The following is a 23,037-nucleotide window of genomic DNA, read 5'->3' on the forward strand; positions in this document are numbered from 1 at the left end:
TCACCTGTCCTTTTCCCAGGGAGGGCACAGGCCTGGGTTGCAGGCCAGGTCCCCAGTTGGGAGCACGTGAGAGGCAACCACACACGGACATTTCTCTCCCTTTCTCCTTCCCTTCCCCTCTCTAACAGTAAATAAAACCTTAAAAATAAATAAAGCTGTAAGAAATAGACTATTTCAGGTTAGGGAGCATTTACTTATCAAAACAAAAGCCGGAAGGATTAAGTAATTTATCAGCATAACTAGCTAAACCAGAACGTTTCCCAAGCTGCATGTACTCATGCACTGACTCAGGCAGTGGTTAAAGAAAAGGATGTTGGGAGTAAACCCACGCATTGGGACACTCCCCCTTTTTGGGGTAGGTAAGTTGCCTATTTGGAAATGCCTAGGGAGGCTGAAACATCCTTTGCTGGTCATCTCTACAGCTTTGTTACTTTTTGTTTTGCTAGTCAGAAAAAGTAGCTTTATTTCTTCCTCGAAATGTTACTTGTAGCAGACCTATTATTGTCACGTCTTTTCCTAAACTTCAATTTTTCTATTTAATATTCCTCAGAATAAACAAAACAGCTCATTTTAAACAAGAAGTTTATTTAAACAACAAGACGCTTGACTTGAAGGGAAAACTACCTAGGATTCATTTTTTTTAGAGTAATTTATCCCTACTTAAAGACAGATTGCCCTACATGTAACAGCTACGTACAAAAAAGTTATAAAATTGTCCTTGGTTTTACAATGATAAATGAAAAACATTAAAATTCTCCAATCAAACAAGGTATGCAAGAATTTTTATGTTGTTCTTTTTTTGTTAAAGAGCGAGAGCAAAATAACTTACTGGAATATAAAGATAAGAGCTGGATGAGCATGCCACTAACGGAGAAAGGGGGTATCTTCACAGAACCAGTATTTTTCCCCATCCCATCTCCATGTGATGTCAATCAAAACATACCGTTGGCCATTTAGTTAATGCAAATGGTTGTGCACATACATCAGTTACTTTATGTACAATAAAGGAATGGGGAAAGGGAAATGAAAGAATAGAGAAAACTATACTGTAGTAGTCAGGATGTGGTGGAACCAAATTGCAGTTTTCTAATTGAGAATGTCTTCTTGGTCTGGAGGAACAGAGTTCTGAAGGAAAGTAGCAGGTTCCCTTTTTCAGTAGACACCTCCCGTCTGCTGCTGGAACACATCAATTGTATCTTCATCCTCCATTTCCAACTAACATAAAGGGAAAAAAATCGAAAGCCATTGATTATTCAGCTCTTAAAGTTATAATTATAGTCCTGGCTAGTGTGGCTCAGTCAATTGAGCCTGTGAACCAGGGGGTCACCAGTTCGATTCCCAGTCAGGGCACATGCCTGGGTGGAGGGCCAAGGCCCCAGTGGGGTGCATTTGAGAGGCAACCACACACTGATGTTTCTCTCCCACTATTCCTCCCTTCCCCTCTCTAAAACTAAAATAAATAAAATCTTAAAAAAAAAAAAAAAAAAAAAAGGTTATAATTATCAGCCTGGCCATGCAGCTTAGCTGGTTAGAACATTTTCCTGATACACCAAGGCTGTGGGTTTGATCCCCAACCAAGGTATATACAAGAAACAACCAATGAGCCCTGGCTGGTGTGGCTAAGTGGACTGAGCTCCAGCCTGCAAACCAAAGGGTCACCAGTTCGATTCCCAAGCAAGGCACATGCCTGGGTTGTGGGTCAGGTCCCCAGTGGGGGGGTGTGTGGGAGACAGCCACACACTGATGTTTCTCTCCCTCTCTAAAAATAAATAAAATCTTAAAAAAAAAAAAAAGGAACCAATGAATCAGTGGAACAAATTGATGTGTCTCTCTCTCAAATCAGTAAATAAAATTGTTAAAAAATGTATAATTATCAAACCTAAATATCCCGAAAAGGTGCACAAGTTTCACCCAATTCGAATGTTCATTAGTTTCAACATCTCAGAGGCTAATTAAGAATCAGACTTAGGTTTAAGTAACCTTTTCCTGGTCTTCTTTGTGAAGATTATAGAAACCCTGAAAACTGAGTATGTCTGCCCTGACCAGTGCAGCTTAGTTGGTTGGGCATCACCCTACCAAGTGCAAGGTCCCAGTAAGGCACATGCAAGAGGCAGCAGATCCAAGTTTCTCAAATTGATTTTTCTCTACCACTCTTTCTCCTTTCCCTTCTCTCTAAAAATAAATAAAATCTTGGAAAAACCTCAGTATGTCTATGAGTTAAGTCACCTCCTGCAATTACTAAAAATTAAAGAATTACACATGTAAAGGATCTCACTGCTATGTTGTTTACGTGGGGCAAAAAAACAGGAAATAACCTAAGTTATCAATAGAAACCCAAAGAAATATGATACAATTATACACGAAATACCACATAGCTGTTATTGAAGAATAAGCAGAGGGACTCTGGGTCAAGCTGGCGGCATAGGTAAACACGGCTCACGTCGCACGACCACATCCAAGTTACAACGAAAACAGAACCACCAGGAACTGAGCTGGATGCAAGTCTGACAACTGCGGAATTAAAGAAGCCACACCCATCCAGACTGGTAGGAGGGGCAGAGACATGGAATGGGCCGGTCCCACATCCATGTGTGGTGGATAAAACATCAGGAAAGATGTCTCAGGAGCAGAGTCCCAGCCACACACCAGGCGCCCCAGCCCAGGGTTCCAGTGCCAGGAAGATTAAGTCCCCTTAACTCCTGGCTGCAAAAACAAGCAGGATTGAGTTGGTGGAAAAAACTTCCAGGGCCCCAAGCAGTTCCCCTCGAAGAACGTATACACGGACTTACTCAGATTCCCTCCCGGCCTCCGAGCTCCAGTACCAGGTGAACAGCTTAAAAAAAAGGCACCAGTGGCACACAGGGAGGAACTGAAGTGTCTGGCATCAATGAGGGAGCTGGAGGACAGTTCTCTCCCAGATAGAAAGGTGGGCAGAGACTATTGTCCCTTTTCTGAGCCTTGCCCCAGAGCCACAGATCCAGCCTGCAGGTACCATATCTCAGACTCCATCAACCCTGCTAACATTGTTTGCCCTACCCTGGAGATACGGATTCCCACCCAATATATAACCTGTTCAACAGTGACATCCCCATGTGAATGGCTGGTCTTGGCTCATGTTTCACAACTTCCTAAATCCCCTCAAACAAGCAACAGCCAGTTTCAGTGAGACCCTGGCACCCCCCATATCTCTTACTAAGTGACCCCAGGCCCGGCATTTGCAGTTGCCAGCCTAGATTCACAGCTTGGCTTCGCCTGGGGATCTCCAAGGCCAGCCCAGGTAGCAGCCATCTCTGACTGCTTTATAGCTCAGGAAGGATGGCCCTAGACAGAATACCAATGGGGACTGACCTTGACCTGCACCACCAGGGAAACCCCAGGGACAGCGCACCCAGTGGACAGCTACAGACCACGTCAGAGCACCACCACCCTGTCCCTGCACCGATGATCCTCCAAGGAGGGCAGAGGTTGGTGGTCAGTGGTCACAGCCAGTCCTTGCAGCTGACTGGCCTGGGCAAACCCCTCCCACTGATCTGCTAACAGCAACCAAGATTCAGAGGTACAAGAGGAGGGTGCAGTCAGCCCACATGAAGGATGCACCTCAAGTACCCAGCGTGGGTGATAGGGGAGGCTGTGCCACTGGACCCTGGACCTACAGCCAAGATTGCTCTATCCAACAAAGCTGTCACTTAGAATCAAAGGGCAGATAAAGAGCTTCCCTGGCAAGAAAAAATTAAAGAAGTTGATCACCACCAAACCATTATTATATAAAATGTTAAAGGGACTTTTTAAAGAAAAAGAGCAAACCTATGAACACTAAAATAGAAAAATACGTATCCATCAACAACTGAATCTAAAAGACAAACTACGCAAACAAGAACAGAGGCAGAATCATGGATACGGAGAGCATTTTGATGGTTGCCAGATGGAGGGGGTGTGGGGGAATGGGTGAAGAGGTGAGGGGGTTATGAAGTACAAATAGGTAGTTGCAGAACAACCATGGGCTATAAAGTACAGTACAGGAAATGGAGTAGCCAAATAAATTCCCACTACCCACGGACATGAACAATGGTGTGGGGTACTGGGTGGAAAGGAGCAAAGACGGGGGGGGGGGCGGCACACCAATCAGGACAAGTATAATAGTATAATCAATGTAATTAAAAATGGGAAAAAATAAGCAGATTTACACAAGTAAAAATATCTCTAGGATACTAGTGTTAGGCTAAAGACAAAATTTAAAAACCAGGCAACATTTGTGTTTTTAAATGTATCTGTCTGTAACATGAATCTATCCTTGCCTGTGCACGAAACAGTCCTTACCTCTATGCAGTAAGGGAAGGGAATGGATAAGAAAACACTGGTTTTTAAAAAACACCTAATTTAGCCCTGGATGGAGCTATGGCCTGCGAACCACAGGATCGCCAGTTCGATTCCTAGTCAGGACACATGCCTGGGTTGCAGGCCAGTCGGGGGGTGTGCGAGAAGCACCTACACATTGATATTTCTCTCTCTCTTTCCTGTCCCCTCTGTCTAAAAATATGTATTTTTTAAATTTTAATTAAAAAACCTAATTTGAATTTTAAAATGCTATTCACAAATGAAGTTTGCAAGATTCACTACTTACACATTATACATAAAACAACCATGTTGACAATAGAAAGGTTTTGGTACATATGGCAACACTATAAAGTATATAAGCTCTGTTTATTTTGCTGACAATTACCCTTGAAAATGTCTTCCTAGCCCTGGCTGTAGTGACTCAGTGGACTGAGCTCTGGCCGGCAGACCAAAAAGGTTTCCAGTCTGAATCCCTGTCAGGGCACACGCCCAGGTCGCCGGCCAGGACCGCAGTGGGGGGTGTGCGAGAGGCAACCAAGCGATGTTTTTCTCTCTCTCCCTCCTTTCCCCTCTCTCTAAAATAAATGAAATCTTTATTAAAAAAAAAAAAAAAATCACAGCATTTCTTTTAAGAGCTGGTTAATTTTGGAGGTAAAAGTAACTTGGACACCTAAAGACAAGAAATAACTTTCTAAGGAAGTTGAAATATACTCAAAGTAGAGCTGAAGAATTAAAATATTAATAACTGAGTCTTAATTCCCTCTTTTGTAAAATGGAATAGCATTCAGCTATGAGAATTAAATAACTAGAAGAAAGTAATAGAATCATGGGCACATAATAATTACACTATTAAAATCTGCTGATAAGATTTACTAATTTATTACAATTCTAACAAATCAATTTCATTCTAAAATTGTAAACACTAAAATGAGTTCAATTCCATATTCATTGGAAGATTTTATAATGAAGTTCTAAACAAATCCTCCTCAGTTTAATATTTGCAGAATTATCTTGTGGTGGTGGGCGAGGGCTTCATAAGACAAAAAATACATTTCTAGCCCTGGCCAGGGTAGACTGGTTGGTTAGAGCTTCATCCCAATACACCAAGGTTGGGGGTTTGACCCCCAGTCAGGGTACATACAAGAAATCAACCAATGGATGCATAAATAAGTGAAACAACAAAAATCTATGTTTCTCTCTCAAATCAATAAAAGAGAATTAAATAAACAGGAGCCCTGGCCAGTGTGGTTCAGTGGACTGAGTGCTAGTCTGCCAACCACAAGGTCACCAGTTCGATTCCCGGTCAGGGCACATGCCTGAGTTGTGGGCCAGGTTCCCGGGGGGCGTGTAAGAGGCAACCAATCCATGTCTCTCTCTCATACAGATGTTTCTCTCCCTCCCTTCTGCTTCCCCTCACTCTAAAAAATAAAAATCTTTGTTTAAAAAAAAAAAGAAAAGAAAATACATACTAATTGTCACAGTTTAGCACAATGGATTCTTTTTATTATTTAAAACAATCAAAAGAGATCTTCAGACTATTTACTGAAATAAATTACTGGAACGTTAAATTTTGCAGTGAAACTTGAAGTGCCTTCAAAGGATAAAACAGCCTTTACTCTTTTGTCAAGAGAGTTCAGCCCCTCCTTGTGGCTAGGGACTGTAACTGCTCCTCAGACACTCACAAACGGAAATTTCTTCAAAATATTCTCCCATCAAGTATAACTCAGACATTTCAAACTTTTGAAGATTATCAGCAAAACCACAATCTTGATGTGCTACTTACTCACACCATATTTATCACTGTCTAGTTTTTACTGGGTGACAAAAACTTTTTTAAAATACTTGGGCTCTAATTCAAATTTCCAATCTAAGTTTCTTCTTAAAAATCATTTTTCCGCCCTGGCTGGTGTGGCTCAGTGGATTGAGCGCCAGCCCGTGAACCCAACGGTTACAGTTCAATTCCCAGTGTAGGGCACATGCCTGCGCTGCAGGCCGGGTCCCCGTTAGAGGGCACATGAGAGGCAACCACACATTGATGTTTCCTTCCCTCTTTCTCCCTCCCTTTTCCCTCTCTCTAAAGATAAAATCTTTAATAAATTAAAAAATCAAAAGAAACAGACATTGGAAAAAATGGTTTAAAGTAAGTAAATGACCTATTAGCTTTACCAAGTGATAACCAGATATTTTCAAACTATTGGTATTTCCTCAATCTATTCCTATTTTTTTCTTTCTGTTCCCCTTTGGCCATATTTTACATAGGCCTGAAATGAGGTAAAAAATTACATTCGAACATCTGCAAGTTCACAAATAAACAAAGCTGTTGAGAAAATTACAAAAAGCAAAGGAAAGAAAAGAAAAACATTGTTTTTTCCGGTTAGCACAAAGAGATTTTTACCTGTGCAGGTGTGTCTGTTTCATTGATTGGCTGCCCGTCAAATCGGAATCTGATCTGCCTCATTGACAAACCCTGGATGAGAGAGTTTAAAAGCAGTAAGAATGCAGAGAAACAGTGGAAAATAAAACTATAGGTATATTTAGCCATGAATGTATTGAGACCTAAATAATCAACAATGTTACCAATATTTCTATGTGGGTAAAAAGATTTAGGGTGCCTTTCACTCTATCTTTAAACTGTATTTGATTTCTTTTTGGAAAAATGTTTTTTAAATAAAGGTCTTCTTTAAAAAAGCTGTACTGCTTTTGAGACCATAGCTACTCCAAGCTTGAACAGATCATACCTTGAGTCAAGCAGTGTATTTAAGATACTAAAAGGAAATTTAAAAAGATGCATACAGCAATATTCCTCAATGTACGTTAAAGAACTCCCCAAAAGAAAAATACCCTTAATAACGAAAACTATAGTCACCTACAAAGATGCAATGATTAAAATAAAATTTTGCCTAAAAGCCACTTTGCCTCCACTTTTATCCTAACAGTTCCCACCACCACGCACAAGTGACCTCTGCCCCGACTCAACGCAAGGCTGAGCACACAGAGAGTTACTTAGTAAGTTATCCTAGGGAAGCCGGGGCATTTCCACTAGAACACAAGGCAGTTGGCTGTCCTGTAAGCATCCATAAGACCACAGTCCACTCATAACATTCCTGGAATAGCTCGAAAGCAGCTGCTTTTCAATTTTCTTTTTAGTACCAATGTGATGATCATCTTCAAAAAAGAAAGTAAGCCTAATGACTAGGAACCCAGACTGTCGTGATCCCCTTGTACTCCTTGCACATAGTAAGAGTAAATACTAAATACTGATGGAGTAAAATGGAAAAAAAAGCATTAGCCATCTAACACTGCTTCATTTTTTATTTAAAAATTAATCTATCCGGCCCTGGCTGGCGTAGCTCAGTGGATTGGAGCACAGGCTGCGAACCAAAGTCCCAGGTTCGATTCCCAGCCAGGGCACATGCCTGGGTTGCAGGCCATAACCCCCAGCAACCGCACATTGATGTCTCTATCTCCCTCCCTTCCCTCTCTAAAAATAAATAAAATCTAAAAAAAAAAAATCAAAAAAATTTAATCTATCCCTGGCTGGTGTGGCTCTGTGGACTGAGCAACTGACTGCTAATCAAAGGGTCACTGGTTCTTTTCCCAGTCAGGGCACAGGCCTGGGTTGCAGACCAGGTTCCCAGTTAGTGGCACACGAGAGGCAACCACACACACACACAGATGTTTCTCTCCCTCTAAAAACTAAATAAACATTTTAAAAAATAAGTTAACCTAATGCTATTAAATTGGGAAAGATTATAAACAGGGAATTTTAACCCTGACCAGTGTGGCTCAGCTGGTTGGGTGTCATCCTGCAAAGAAAAGGTTGCTGGTTCGATCCCTGGTGTGGGCACACACTGAGCTTGTAGGTTCAGCCCCCAGTCAGAGTGTACGTGGGAAGCAGCCAACTGACGTTTCTCTCCCCTTTTCCTCCCTTTCCCCGCTCTCAAAAAATTAAATAAAATCTTTTAAAAGGAGGGAGAATTTTTAAATGCATTAAGGAAATAAATGAGCCTAAACATGCCCCTTCTGCAAAAGAGGATTCCAATGTTTTACTTATCAAGCATTACCTTCCTAACAGGGCTGGGAAAAGGGGAATGGAACACAGCAGGGAAGCTGCTGGCAACTGCAGCCAAATGAAGATAAAAAACAAAGTGTCTCTGGAGGTATACTGTAAACATATTACCTTGAAAGACCGCTTTCTAGAAAGCATCTTACAAAAAGTCACTCCTAGATCATGCTCCAATTATGAATTATAATTACTGTTACACAAACTCTGCACCTCAATGAATATTTAAGAGAAAACTGAACTGAGTTCCTAGGACTACAAACATTCAAAGTGCCAAACAAATACTTGAATAATGCCTGTATTCCCTTAAAAAGGATTTGCTGAATGTCTTTAGAACCACCCGTATCATGAAGGTCATGCTGCTTTCCTGCAAACTCTAGCCGTTGACACCACTTTCAGACTAAGGCGTCTTGAGGAACACAAGTAATCCCCCATCAGGCAAGTGACATCCACACCTTAATTCCTTGTGACTTTCAGTTTTAATTAGCAATTACACAAAGCAACCAAGAATTCAATGCCAAGTATTAGTCCTCAGGCATTATATTTATGAACACCCCACTGAAGACTCCTTGCTCCAAGAAAATACTAAGCACCTTCTATATGCTGGGTTTTTCCTTCACTACACCCAGTGGCAAGCCCATGTCAATGGTGTGGCCTTTCAAAGTGGGGGAGGGGGAGGCAGCGTCAGAATGTAAGCCCATTGTATTTATGTATAAGCACACCTGTTTTTATGCTTTCCCTCATCAACAAAGATTTTTCTAGTGATCAAGTTCAAAATTCAGAAATTTTGTCTAAGATTACATAAACCATATAAATTCAAAGAAGCTACATTAAACCAGTACTTGGGTTCCTCCTTTCAATAAACCTCATCCCTAAGCTTTAGAGTTTTGTTGGAAGAGTTGGGTGAGCTTGTCTCTCTGGGTCCATTTTCTCATTTCACAAAAATGAGTTAGACTGAACCAATAAATCTGTGTTCTCTGAAACCACCCGACACCCCATGCAATGTTGGAGCAAACCCACACCGGAATGGAAATGCTCTGAATCAGTCAGCGGAACGCTACGCAGCTGTTATCAAGCAGGGAAACCCTGATTCTACACATGAATGAAAAACTGACTTAGGACCCGATCTCTGGAAATACCGGTTTGAACATTCCCCATCATTTCGTAAGCACTTACTGATCATGTTCGATATGCCAGGTCTGGTCTAGGTTCTAGAGAACCAGGGGAACGAGGCCCTGTGCCCTCTGCCTGCGGAATTTCCGTGTGTTGTGCAGACGCAAATACAGACAGTGAGCAATTAAACAAATAAAACAGAGGAGAATGAGAGGATTGAGTGATGGGAACAGGAGCTCTTTGAATTAATCAGAGACCTCTCCAAAATAAAAACTTAGCAAGAGTGGAATAAAATGGCTGAAGGCTTAGCTATAATATCCAACAGAAATATGTGAGCCATGTATTGTAAATTTTCTACCTGCCACATTAAAAGTTAAAAATAAGTAAACTTTTAGTAAAATATTCTAATTCAGCTTATTCAAAACCTATTTCAGCACCGACTGGTGTGACTGAGTGCCAGCCTGTGAACCCAAAGATCGCTGGTTAGATTCCCAGTCAGGGCTTGTGCCTGGGCAGCAGGCCAGGTCTCCAGTTGGGGATGTGCAAGTGGCAACTGATGGATGTTTCTCTCTAAAAATAAATTAAAAATAAAAAAAAATTCTATGTAATCAACATTTTCAAAATCTGTCATGTGTTACACTTTACAGCACATCTCAATCTGAACTAGTCACATTGCAAGTAGCACTCGCCCGTGGTCTGTGGCTACTGTACTGGGCAGAGCGGGTTTAGGTAGAGAGCAGAATGTGCCGATGGCTTAGGCGTCAGGAAGCACCACCATCGATGACCCCGAGGTTGTGACCGCACTAGATTTTGAACGGTGCTATCTACTGCGTGGGGGACACCAGAGAAAAAGATTTCTAGGATTAAAATCAGTGCTCTGTTACATGTTTAATCTGAGATAAAAAAAATTCTAGCTATACAAATTAATAAAGAAATATAGTGTTTTGATAGCCTGTACCTACACTTAACAAGAGGGGAATCAGCCCAACTGGGATATACTTCAACTTCCTTGGAATGTGGGGAACCATTTGAAACCAAAATACGGATCTTGTCTCAAAACTCCACAATTTTTCCTAATTTAAGAGGAAAATAGAAATAACCGTATCTTCAAATCATGTTTGCATTCCCAGATAAGCACTGGAATTATTTTTTATGAATTACCAGTGCTGCTTTTTCCTGTAGTGCAAATTAAGAGTGGCCCCAAACAAGCTAAGTCAAATATAAGCTTAATAACTGAAAAAATTCAAGGAAAATTGTATATGCACTGGGTAATACACCAAAGTTATTTTAACATAGCAGAAAAACCTCAATAAATTCTTGACTGTTCCAGCAACATGATCTTACAGGACAATCGCCCATAGGGACAGTCTGGAATAGAGGATGTGCTATGCGTTTTTGTTTTCCTGGTACGTAGCATAATGAATGCCCCAGCACAAGGTAGGCATCTGGTAATTATCAGTTAAATAAAAAAATCCTTTAGGGCCTCTATAAGAAACATAAGATGTCTTTATTTTCGTAAGTGTTGAAAAAATATGACCATTTGCCGTGGCTGGTGTAGCTCAGTGAACCGAGCAGGGGCATGTGAACCAAGGGGTCACGGGTTTGATTCCCAGTCAGGGCACATGCCTGGGTTGCAGGACAGGTTCCCAGTGAGAGGCAACCACACATCGATGTTTCTCTCCCTCTCTTCCCCTCTCTTTAAAAATAAGTAAAACCTTAAAAAAAAGGAAAAGGAAAAAAAGATGACCATTTAAAGGCTAAAATTTAGTGAATTACAAAAAACTAAAGCAAGATACGCTGAGAATTTTGTTGAAAACCACCAATAGAGATGTTTCCATTTGGTATAAGGTTTGGTTACTTATAAGTTCTACAAAATGCTTAGCTCTTAAATATCTCCTGTAACCTGAAGGGGAATTAGTGTTCAAATATTAAAGATGCCATGCAAAAAAATCTAGCTCAATCAACTAGTATACATTTACTAATTGTTATGGATGTTTTACCAAAATTCAAGTAAGAGTGTACTGAAGATCTTGTCTTTCTTTGTCAGGGTTTATAAGAAAGTTTATGTATGAAGCCCTGGCTAGTGTGGCTCAGTGCATTGAGTGCCAGGTTGTGAACTGAATGGTCACTGGTTTGATTCCCAGTCAGGGCACATGCCTGGATTGTAGGCCAGGTCTCCACTAGGGGGCGCGCGAGAAGCAATCACGCATTAATGTTTCTCTCCTTTCTCCCTCCCTCCCCTCTAAAAATAAAATAAAATCTTTAAAAAAAAAGTTGACGTATAAAGATGGAAGAATTATAAGCACAGTATTCTCTTATGTTATAAATAAGATATAAAATAAAGCTTCAATTTCAAAAAGGAATTTATACCTTCAGTTTCTTTCAAATCCTTTTGTATGTCTTGGAGGAAGATCAAGTTTCAACTCAAACTCAACTTCCCAACTTCTGCAGGTTTAAGTCTTATTCTACTTTGAGGCTATTTTGGGGAAAGTTTGCAATGTAGACAAGTTGTTTTAGTCTAAACGAGTGGGTTCCTCAACTTGTATATATTATATATTCAGGGTTGAGCAAGAAAAATACGTCTGCCAGGTTATTACTGTATTAACTGATCTAGGTACCAGAATTTTTTTATACTTGCAAAATTCATTTTTAAAGTTACATTGTTATAGACTCATCACAAAGGGAAGCTTCTTTGTCTTAAAGTTTGCATTTACCTCCCAGCACCTGTTCACTTCTACTTCCTCTTCTTGATGCCTAGTTACTATTGTCTGAGTAAAATGCAAATGTCTCTAATATAAAAATGTTTATGCTTGGGGCTCAGGTTAAATTTCATGACCCTTATTATTAGTGTAAAAAGAAAACATTAAAGTTATGCACGGTTCAGGAAAATGGCAATGTCATTAAGTGCACATTTAATTGTTTCCAAACTGCTTAAAATACTCAAAATGGTTTGACCTAAGTCAAATTTTAATTAAAAAGATGGGGGAGGGGTGTAAGGGTACTAAATAGTAATGATGGAAAATATAAAGATCATATATTTTTAAAAAAGAGCCTGACAAGACCATTTACCTTATTCATTCGTATTTCTTGTACTCCCTTGGAAACCAACCACATCTTGAGGATAATATGATGCACTTGTGGAACAGGACTAGAATCATACATTAACCAAACCATCCTAGGGGTTTTCACAAAGAATCAGCATACCAAATGTATGATCGAGGACATAAGCATGTTCACCCCGCCAAAGTCAGTCTATTGTCTCATGCTAGTCTAGCTTCTATTTCATGAAAATAAGGTTTGTTTTTTATTTAAATCAGTTTTATTCAGTGAAAGTGCACATCAGTTCCTCACCTGTCGTTCACAATAGGCTTTCATTAGTTTACTAAGTGGTGTATGCCTCTTAATCTTAAACTGCACCACAGAACCATCCTGCCCCGCCACCTTCAAATTAATATGATCGTTGTTCTCAGTCTTGACTCCTTCCTGTTGAAAGAAAAATAAAAGTATAATTTGGAAAATGTGAAAAACAAACACCTTTTAAAGCAGCCGCAGCCCAAGTTGCTTCAGAAATCAACAGGTTTCTCATTCTGTATGATAAAAGAGCATATAGATGTTTTCAGCCGCTGAAATCAATCTGAAAAAATGAGAAATCCTCGAGCAACGATATTAAGGAGCTGTCACGAACAGAAAGAAACCTCACGCAGTAAGTTCGGAGGCAGCAATCGATTTTAAACGATGAGTCCCACTCAGTTCACTGCAACGCTCTCTTGAATTGTCCAAAATGGCCTATTTAATGTCCCTTTCAAAATATTTTCCTTAAAAAGATGAAAAACGAGCGTTCTTTCTCTTTTTCAATGTACTTGAAGTACAGAATGCAGTGCGGGGGGAAAATCTAGACCTTGCAATTCAAAACTCATTACAATTCTCTAAAGTCACTGAATTCAGTTTTATAACTTAAATCTCAAGCTACATTAAAAAAAAAAACACCCTAGAATATCCCGATACCCTCGGAAGCAGCGGTAAAAAGTCGGAACCCCTACTAACGTTCGCCTCTGCTAGCAGCTTCATTCTGTTTATTTTTAGTTGGGAGCTCCTATTCTCCCCTCCCCTTTGTTGACATGAGTCAAATGCAGTTTATTCCGAGTCCTCCTTGCAGATTTCGACCCCATTTGAAAGTTCACCGAAATCAAGGGCGGAGGAATTGTGTCGCCCGCAAGTCACTCCGGAAAGGAAGGAGCGGGTGTCACAGGAGAAAGCAGAGAGAAGTCCCGCGTGCCAGGTGGACGCGTGCGCCCCGGTCCGCACGGGACCAGCCTCCTGCTGCGTCGAGACCGCGTTGAAAAGTTAAGCCTTTTCTCGCCTCTAAAACGTCCTGAGCCTCCGCTCGTACATCTGCCTCCAACTTCTCCAAACCACATGGTCTCCGCAGGTTAGGGGTTCCTGAATCCCCCAGGAAAAGCCCCTGCCCATCCCCCCTTGGGACTCCGAGGTCTTTAAAGTAGGAAATACTCCCCGGGAATCCCCGGCCCCTCTCGACCGCCCGCCCGCCCCGCATCCGGCTTCCAACCCGTCGGCAGCCCATTGATTCGCCCCGAAGCCTCACCGGGCCGCCGCCGCCGCCCGGGGCAGGGGTCCCACGATGCCCGCGGCTCTCATCCCCGTGGGGGGAAGTTCTGGAGGGAGGGAACTCCCCGCCACCCAGGAGGCGGCAAAAGCCGCCGAAGCTCCGCGCGGGATCCGCGAAGGGTGGGGACGCTGCGCGCCTTAACGCCCCTCCTCACGCGCGCCCGCCGGGCCGGGCCCCAGAAGCCCCGCTCGCAGCCGGTTGGCCTGCGAGCGTCCGCGATCCGCCCGCCCTACTCGCGCCGGCGCGCACTCCGAGGCGGCCGGGGGCGGGGGAGGGCCGCGGGGCCTCCTCCGGCGCGGGAGGAAGAGGGGAGGGAGGAAAATGGCGCGGAACGCTCGGGCCTGAACCGCGGCCGGCCCATGGGGGGCCCCGGGCAAGCGCGGGGAGCCCGCGGCGGCTTGGGCCAGCCCCCCGGCCCGCGCCTTGACCACGCCGCGCGGCGAGGCGAGGAGGCCGGCGGCGAGCTCACCTTGGGCTTTTCGTCGGCCATGGCGAGCGCCGGAGTCTCCTCAGCTGCCGCTTCACAAAAGAGGTACCAGGTCCGCACCGAAGGAGCACACAAGCAGCACCAGGAGCGGCAGAAGAAGGAGGCGGCAGCGGTGGAGGAGGGAGAGGGCGCGCGCACGTTGTGCGCCCCCTCCCCCCACCCTGCGTGCGCGAGCACGAGCCGCCAGACCTTCCCATTGGCTGCCGCCTCGCGGGAGCGCGCAACGCTTACATAACCACCCCCGCCCCCCCTCGCCCCGCGTTGCCGGGCCCCGGCCCGGCGCCCGCCAGGCCGGCGGGAAGAGGCGCGGACACGCGCACCCTGCCCGCCGCGGGGGCGCGCCTGCTCTGGGCGGGGCTGTATTGTCCTTCTGTGGTGGAGCTTAATCAAAATGGCTTCCAGCTGGTCCTCGTTGAGGACGAGGAGGCTTGAGGCCTGGACCTGAGACACACGCCGGGGAAGGCCCGCTGACTGCACGAGGACGGGGAAACCTAAAGCATAGCCCCAGCATGAGGTTCTAGGGGAAAAAAATCCCTCTTGTTCATTGGGCCGAAAGCATTTTCCCCACGGTTAGAGGAACGTGACACTTCCCCCCAGCCAGCCTCTCGTCTTGGGAATTTCAAACCTTGAGCCTCAACCCGCTTCCCACCACGGCCTTGCCTCAGTGCGGTGGCTGCTAACGCACCCCCGGTAATCCTGCACTTGGGCCGGCCGAGGAAAAATGTTCGTTCTCCGCACTCCTGGCCCGCGGCCTGGCCCCAGCCTCCAAGGGGAAAGGGAATCCCTCCGCGGGGACTGCCCGCTATCGAGCCTCCCGTCCAGTCGGCCGGGCCCCTGCCGTTTTCAGAGCGGACCCTGGCCTCTGGGCAGTGGGGCCCCCCAACTCCTCCCAGGAGGCTTTATTATTTTCTCTGTCCCTGTATGTTCCTCCACTCCGCCAGCGGAGAAAAGGACTCAGTGCTATTTCCATCCTGAGTTGCCACCGTATCTCTCTCCATTCTTGGGCAAGCATCTTGAAAAAATGTCCATGCCAGCTGTCTGCACTCCCTCGCCTCCCACTCACGCCTCGGCCCGCTGCAATCTGGCGCTGTCCCTGCGTGGCCTCAAAAGCTGCTTCCTGCAAGGTCACCGCCGACGGGGTGAGCCCGGCGCGCTGGCCGCGCGTCGCTGCGGTGGCCTCCCTCCCGCCCTCCCCGTGACTTCGGACTGTGTGACTCTGGTCTGTCTTGGACTCCTTGGCACTTTTCCCCCCGCACCCCTCTCACCCCTTCCCTTCCGTGTTCCTTGGGTTTTTTCTAGACCCACTCCCTTGTCATTCAGTTGTCTCTCCTGGGGTGATTTCACCCACTTCCACGACCAGCTTTCTGTTCATGGTTTTCAACGCTGTATGTCTAGTCCAGATCCTTCTCCGTGCTTGCGTGCAACCTATACATCCAACTGACTTCTGAACGTCTCCTGTTGGGTGTCCCAAAGCCACCCCAAGCTCAGCAGACCTCAACGAAAAGTCCTCACTTGACTTTCTCCGGCCGGCCCGCTCCACCGTAGGGAGGGCACGCCGTTACCACATTGCTCCAAGCCCCGCAGGGGGCGTCCTTGACCTTGACTCCTCCCTTCTTCCCGCACATTCCCGCGCCACATTCCCGCGCAATCCACTTCCAAGTCCGGTCTACTCTGCGCTCTAATCCCTGCCAGCTATTTCTCCAGCCAAGAGGCTCTGTCCAGTCTCCGGGTCAGGCAGCAGAAAGCCTTAGACCTTAAGAAGGAAGGTTCATCAGGGGGCAGGGGGCGCCTGAGTTCCCGTCAGCTCTCTCTCCCTAAGGCTGCTGCAATTGCCTCCTAACTGATCTTTTTGTTTTAAGGTAAGTCCCACTTGACCCTGGGTATTTTTTCAAATTCATTTATTGGCTTTACGGGGCGGGGGGTGCGGGGGGGATGACATCGACCTGTTGCTCCACCCATCCGGGAATCCGTTGGTTGTCTCTTGCGTGAGCCCAGACCAGGGACTTGAACCCCACACCTGGGGGGTACTAGGACAGTGCTCCAAACAACGGGGCTACCCGGCGGCTACCCGGCCAGGGCTGTCCTGACGTGAATAAGAATCAAGAGGACGCTGATTTAAATGCATAGTCTTCATGTGCTCACCCCTCCTTGTCCTCTTTCCGCCGTCTTTCCGTGCCCCCGTGAAGGTGCTCGTGAGTGTCCTGGCTGATGCTCTCAAGAATACCAACGGTGCCGAAAAGAGAAGCAGACACTGGGTTTTTATTAGGCCAAACTCCCAAGTCACCGTCTGGTTTCTAACTGTGATGATGAAGCATCGTTACGTTGGCGAGTTTGAAATTCTCGATGGCCACGGAGCCGGGAAAATTGTTGTGACCCTCACAGACAGGTTGAACAAGGGTGGAGGAACCAGCCCCGGGTTCGATGTGGATCTCAAAAATCTAGAAAAATGGCAAAATAACCTGCTTCCATCCTGGCAGCGAGGGTCATGGGCCACGAAGAAGCAAGACAAAAGCACACAGGATGGGAAATCCTGAAATTCGTTTCCTAGGGATGTGATATATAAGTGCAAATAAAATGCCTCAATGGACAATAAGTAATAAATAAATAAATAATTTTAAAAAGATTTTATTTATTCATTTTTAGAGGGAAGGGAGGGAGAAAGAGAGAGAGAGAGAAACATCAATGTGCGGTTGCTGGGGGTCATGGCCTGCAACCCAGGCATGTGCCCTGACTGGGAATTGAACCTGCAATGCTTTGGTTTGCAGCCCGCGCTCAATCCACTGAGCTACGCCAGCCAGGGCTAAATAAATTAAAATTTAAAAAATAAATGTATATTCTTGGGTACCAGTATGTCTCCTTTTTAAAAACAATTGTTTTTATTGATTGATTTTAGAGAGAGAGAGAAACGTCAAATTGTTGTTCTGCTCATTAATGTACTTACTCATTGGTTGATTCTTATATGCGCCCTGACCGGGAATCAAACCTGCAATCTTGGTGTATTGGGATGAAGCTTTAACCAACTGAGCCATCCAGCCAGGGGAAGGTCCCTCCTTTTTAAATGACATTTAAAACTTTTTTTATTTATTGATGATAGGGAGAGAGAAACATCTATCTGTTGGATTTATTAGATCATTCATTGGTTGATTCTTGTATGTACCCTGACTGGGGATTGAACCTTCAACCTTGGTGTATCAGGACGATGCTCTAACCAACTGAGCTACCTGGACAGAGCTAGGGTTCCCTCCTTTTTAACAAGCTTCCCTGGTGATTTTAATTTTTGGCATGTCATCCTTGCTCACGGACCATGCTAATCTTCTCTGTATTCTTCTAATTTTAGTATATGTGCTGTCAAAGAGAGCACGTCCCTGGTGATTCTTAGTACACTAAAGTCTGGGACATGAACCGTTGTAAAATCACAACAAAATGAGCTTCTGCCATTCCCTGGTTCAGTGGCAATCCTCTGCCTCATATAAGTCCAAAATTCTTATAAGACCTACAAAGCCCTTGTCCTGCCTGGTGTGGCTCAATGGACTGAGTGCCGGCCTGTGAACCAAAAGGTCGCTGGTTTGATTCCCAGTTGGAGCGCATGCCTGGGTTGCAGGCTGGGTCCCCTTTGGGGGTGTGCCAGAGGCAACCACACATTGATGTCTCTCTCCCTCTCTTTCTCCCTGCCTTCTCTTCTCTCTGAAAACAAATTTTTTAAAAATGTGTTGTTGTTGGTTTTTTTTTAAAGGACCTGCAAAGCCCTTTAAGAGCTAATCCAGGTGAACCATCTAACTAGGTCTTTCTTATCATTTCCTCCTGGAGGCCTCTGCTTCTTCCGTCACACTCCGTTTCCTGGGTTCCTGAGTGTGCCTGCTTTCCCCCAACTCTCAGGTTTTGTCCATCACAAGTGTTCGGAGAGTCACTGAACGCATCAAGAAACTGAAACTATCACATGCAAAAGCCCTCTCCCACTGGGGAGACGAAGCAGAGCAAACTCCCTGACTCAAATGTAACCTGGTGGTGGGGTGGGGGGCGGGCTGGGTAGGAAATGCGCGCGAACTGAAAGGGGAAGAGAGCCAACTGTCCTGCCTTGGGCACTGGGTGGGAGTTAATAATAGTTCGCTTTCTTCTTACACAAAATCTTTTAAGCAAATGTACTATTTATTTGCAACCGAGGCTGAAAGAAGTTAAGTACCTTACCCAATATCGCACAGCTGGCAGGTAATGTTGAGCGAGCTCCTGCTGTATGCCAGGGGGTGATCGTGCTGGGTGCTGTGCCAGGTCCCATAGAGAAAGGGAGAGATGCTGTCCCTGCTGTCCTGAGCCCAGGGCTTCTGTCACTGTCACACACCTTCCCAGCCCTGCAGAGCCATCGATGAAGACTACGCCACATCCAAATTACCCTCACTAATACATAGGAACTTCCAGTCATCAAAGGCTTAGTTAGTCTTGAGCTTCTGACTGATGAGTGTGTCCTGCAATGTGCCCCCTCTCCCCATGTATGCTAAATTACAAAACTACCTTCAGGCAATTGTGGAAGAGTTCCTGTAAAAAGTAGTTAAGTATATTTAGGTGCGTGAGCAATACGGATTCCAATGGCAAACTGGAATTCTGTGAGCTGAGCCTAGGGGATCTACTAAAATCGTGTATATACTGAGAGTCTCTTTCCAGTTTCCGGGCGGGTGGGGGGGGAATGTGAAAAGATAGAAATTTCCCAACATAAAGTCTCTCCCTCCATCATTTTCACAGGGGCAGGAAAAGGGTGCTTTGGAAAAGGAAAGTGCAGAGACTATACCACATGGAAACAAAGAGTAGTGGCAGACATTAATTCACATGGAGATTCTGCGCCAAGCCCTTTGTCCTCACGAAGCCTGTGTTGCTAATATCCCCGTTTTACAGACGAAGAAGGTGAGGCACGGAGAGGTTGGACAACGTGCTCACCCAGCTTCAAGTCGCAGAGACAGTATCACACTGAACTCAGGGTTGCGGACTCTGAGCACGGCGCTTGGTTACTGTACCACTGCACCCAGGCCCCCGTGGAAAGGCCGCAGAGAGAGCACATGCAGGAAAATACCCTAGGATGATGCCAGGAGCACCGGTCGTGTTGCATTGACATGAATCTTCGTTTGGTTGACTCGCTCAGCAGAAAGGAGTTCCACGAAAGGGGAGACACGTCGGTCTTTTTTCCAGTTTTGTTCCCAGCATTTTGTATCAGGTCCTGGATCCTAACGGGCCCGCGAACGGATAAATGAGCAGGGACTTGTGCGGTGAGCAGTTTTCACCACGAGGGCTTAACTAGGAACTTGGGCAAGAAAGGCCTAGTTTTTCTAGAACGCTAATTAAATATCAATAAGTAGTGTGAGGCCCTGACTGCTGTGGCTCAGTGGTTGGGCATCACCCTACCAATCTAAAGGTTGCTGGTTTGATTCCCGTTCAGGGCACATGCTTGGCTGTGGCCCTGGTCCCCAGCTGGGGGCATGAGAGGCAACTGGTCGATATTTTTCTCTCACATCAATGTTTCCCTCCCTCTTTTTCCTTCCATCCCCCTCCCTCTGAAAATAAATAAATAAAATCTTTAAAAACAAACAAACAAACAAACAAACTAGACTTCTGGCCCGGCTGGTGCGGCTCAGTGGATTAGTGCAAGACTTCAAAGCAAAGGGTCGCCAGTTCTATTCCCAGTCAGGACACAGGCCGGGATTGCGAGCCAGGTCCCCAGCAGGGGGCGCAAGAGAGGCAACCACATATTGATGTTTCTCTTCCTCTCCTTCTCCCTTCCTTCCCCTTTTTAAAAATAAATAAATAAAATCTTTAAAAAAATAACATAAAATAAAAAACTTCTGGTCAAGATGGCAGCATGAGCAGACATGGCTTAGCTCCTCACACAACCACATCAAAATTACAGCTGAAGCATAGAACAACCATCACTCAGAACATTAGAAATCCAGTTCAATGTAAGTCTGACAACTACGAAATTGAGTTGAATGGAAGCCTGACAACAGTGGAATTAAAGAAACCAGTTCCATCCAGACTGGTAGGAGGGGTGCAGATGTGGAATGGACTGGTCTCATATTCATATGTGGTAGATAAAAATTCAGGACGAGTATCTTGGGAGCAAGGTGTCCCAGCCCCACACCAGGCCCCCAACCCAGGATTCCAGTGCCAGGAAGATAAGTCCCCCATAACTTCTGGCTGCAAAAACCAGTGGGGATTGAGCTGGTGGAAGGAACTTCTGGAGCTCCAAGCAGTTCCTTTTAAAGAATTCACAAGGACCCACCTGCTCACAGTTACTCCCTGTGAGCTCCAGCACTGGGGTCGCATCTTGAAATGATGTGTACCACGGGTACCCTAGGGTGCCCAGGGTACCCAGGGAGAAACTGAAGTGTCTGGCATCAAGCCAGGCAGAGGCCACTGTCCCTTTGCTAAACCCTCCACGCACTAAGACACGGTAAGCCAATACTCAGATATGGTAAACTGGTGCCCCATCTGAGGCTCCAACAACCTGGATAACACTGCTTGACCCATCTTGAAGATCCCCAGAGACTCTGCCCCACCCAACTGCTTTTGCATATGAATGACTGGTCTTGACTCTTGCTTCACAACTTCCTAAATCCTGTCAAACACTCGACAGGTGGCCTCAGGGAGCCCCAGGCCCAGCACCAGCAGCAGCTGCCAGCCTAGATTCACTGCTTGGTTTCTCCTGGGGATCTCCAAGGCCAGCGCAAGTAGCAGCCATCTCAGATGGCTTCGTAACTCAGACAGGGTGCCCTGGGCAAAACAGAGGAGGGGGCTGACCTTGGCCTGCACCACCAGGGAAACCCCAGGGCCAGCGCCCCCAGTGGACAGCTACAGACCACGTCAGAGCACCACCACCCTGCCCCTGCTCAGATGATCCTCCAAGGAGGGCAGAGGCTGGTGGTCAGTGGTCACACACAGTCCCTGCAGCTGACTGGCCTGGGTAAACCCCTCACACTGATTTGCCAACAGCAACCAAGTCTCAACTACAAGAGGAAGGTGTACTCAGCCGACGCAAAGGGCACACCATGAGTACCCAGGGCTTGGGTGACAGGGGAGGCTGTGCCGCTGGACCCTATAGGACACCTGCTACCTTAGGCCACACCACCAAGACACGGAGTGAAATCAGGCCTACCTAATACATAGAAACAAAGGCAGGGAGGCTGCCAAAACAATGAGACAAAGAAACATGGCCCAGCCCTGGCTGGTGTGTCTCCATGGACTGAGCACCAGCCTGAAAATCAAAGGGTCACTAGTTTGATACCCAATCAGGACACACGCCTGGGTTGCAGGCCAGCTCCCCAGTAGGGGGCGTGCAAGAGGCAGCCACACATCGATGTTTCCCTCTCTTTCTCCTTCTCTTCCCCTCTCTCTAAAAATAAATAAATAAAAAATATATTTTTTTTAAAATTTGAAACATGGCTCAAAGAAAAGAACAGATCAGAACTCCAGAAAAAGAGCTAAACAAAATGGAGATAAGCAAATCTATCATACGCAGAGTTGAAAACATTTATTATAAGGATACTCAAGGAACTTAGCGAGGACCTTACATGAATCAGAAATGAAGGATACACTAATTCACAGGTGGCGAACACAAGGCCCACGGGCCGAATCCGGCCTTCCACCTTGTCTTATCTGGCCCAGCACCTTGTTTCTACCTGGCAGCAGCGCCAAGTTCTTGCTTAACTGTTAAGGAATAGTTACATTTACACAGTCCTAAAATTGTATTCGGCCCTTTGAAGTCAACCACGAGGCTGACGTGGTCCCCTAGTGAAAACGAGTTTGACACCCCCATGCTAATTGTGATAAAGAACAATTTGCAGGGCAACAACAGTAGAGTGGATGAAGCCAAGAATCAAATCAATGATTTGGAACATTTCCAAGGAAGCAAAAAACAGCCACACATAACAAGGAGAAAAGAGAATAAAAAAAAAAATGAGGAGAGTATAAGCAGCCTCTGGGACAACTTCAAGAAGTCCAACATTTGCATCATAGGGGTGCCAGAAGGAAAAAAAGAAAGAGAAAGAAATTGGAAATCTATTGGAAAAAATAGTGAAAGAAAAGTTCCCTGATTTGGTGAAGAAAATAGAGTTGCAAGTCCAGGAAGCACAGAGAGTCCCACAGAAGGTGGATGCAAAGAGAGCCACTCCAAGACACATCATAATTAAGAGGCCAAAGGTTAAAGATAAAGAGAGCGCCCTGGCCAGTGTGGCTCAGTGGATTGAGTGCTGGGCTGCGAACAAAGAGGTTGCCGGTTCAATTCCCGGTCAAGGCACTTGCAGGCCAGGTCCCCAGTATAGGGCATGTGGGAGGCAGCCACACAGCCACACATTGGTGTTTCTCTCCCTCTCTTTCTCCTTCCCATCCCCTCTCTAAAAATAAATAAATAAAACCTTTAAATAAAGAAAAAAA

The 23,037-nt window shown here is 45.4% G+C and overlaps 1 protein-coding gene and 1 non-coding gene across 2 annotated transcripts; both read right to left on the reverse strand.

Annotated features, from left to right (window-relative positions):
- Positions 1-970: 970 nt before the first annotated feature.
- On the reverse strand, positions 971-14,767 carry SUMO2 (small ubiquitin like modifier 2). Its single transcript, XM_045837476.1, has 4 exons — positions 14,608-14,767; positions 12,863-12,994; positions 6,731-6,802; positions 971-1,215 (listed from the first exon to the last, which is right to left on the reverse strand). Exons 1-4 carry the CDS (start codon positions 14,626-14,628, stop codon positions 1,153-1,155), a joined length of 288 nt encoding a protein of 95 aa, XP_045693432.1. The 5' UTR covers positions 14,629-14,767; the 3' UTR covers positions 971-1,152.
- Positions 14,768-17,875: 3,108 nt separating this feature from the next.
- Positions 17,876-17,986, reverse strand: LOC123817840. Its single transcript, XR_006785539.1, has one exon. It is a non-coding gene; the product is annotated as a U6 spliceosomal RNA (small nuclear RNA).
- Between the last annotated feature and the right edge of the window lie 5,051 nt (positions 17,987-23,037).

Source organism: Phyllostomus hastatus, unplaced genomic scaffold, assembly GCF_019186645.2.
Source record: "Phyllostomus hastatus isolate PE091 unplaced genomic scaffold, TTU_PhHast_1.1 phas_contig_210, whole genome shotgun sequence".
NCBI classification, from domain to species: Eukaryota; Metazoa; Chordata; class Mammalia; order Chiroptera; family Phyllostomidae; genus Phyllostomus; species Phyllostomus hastatus.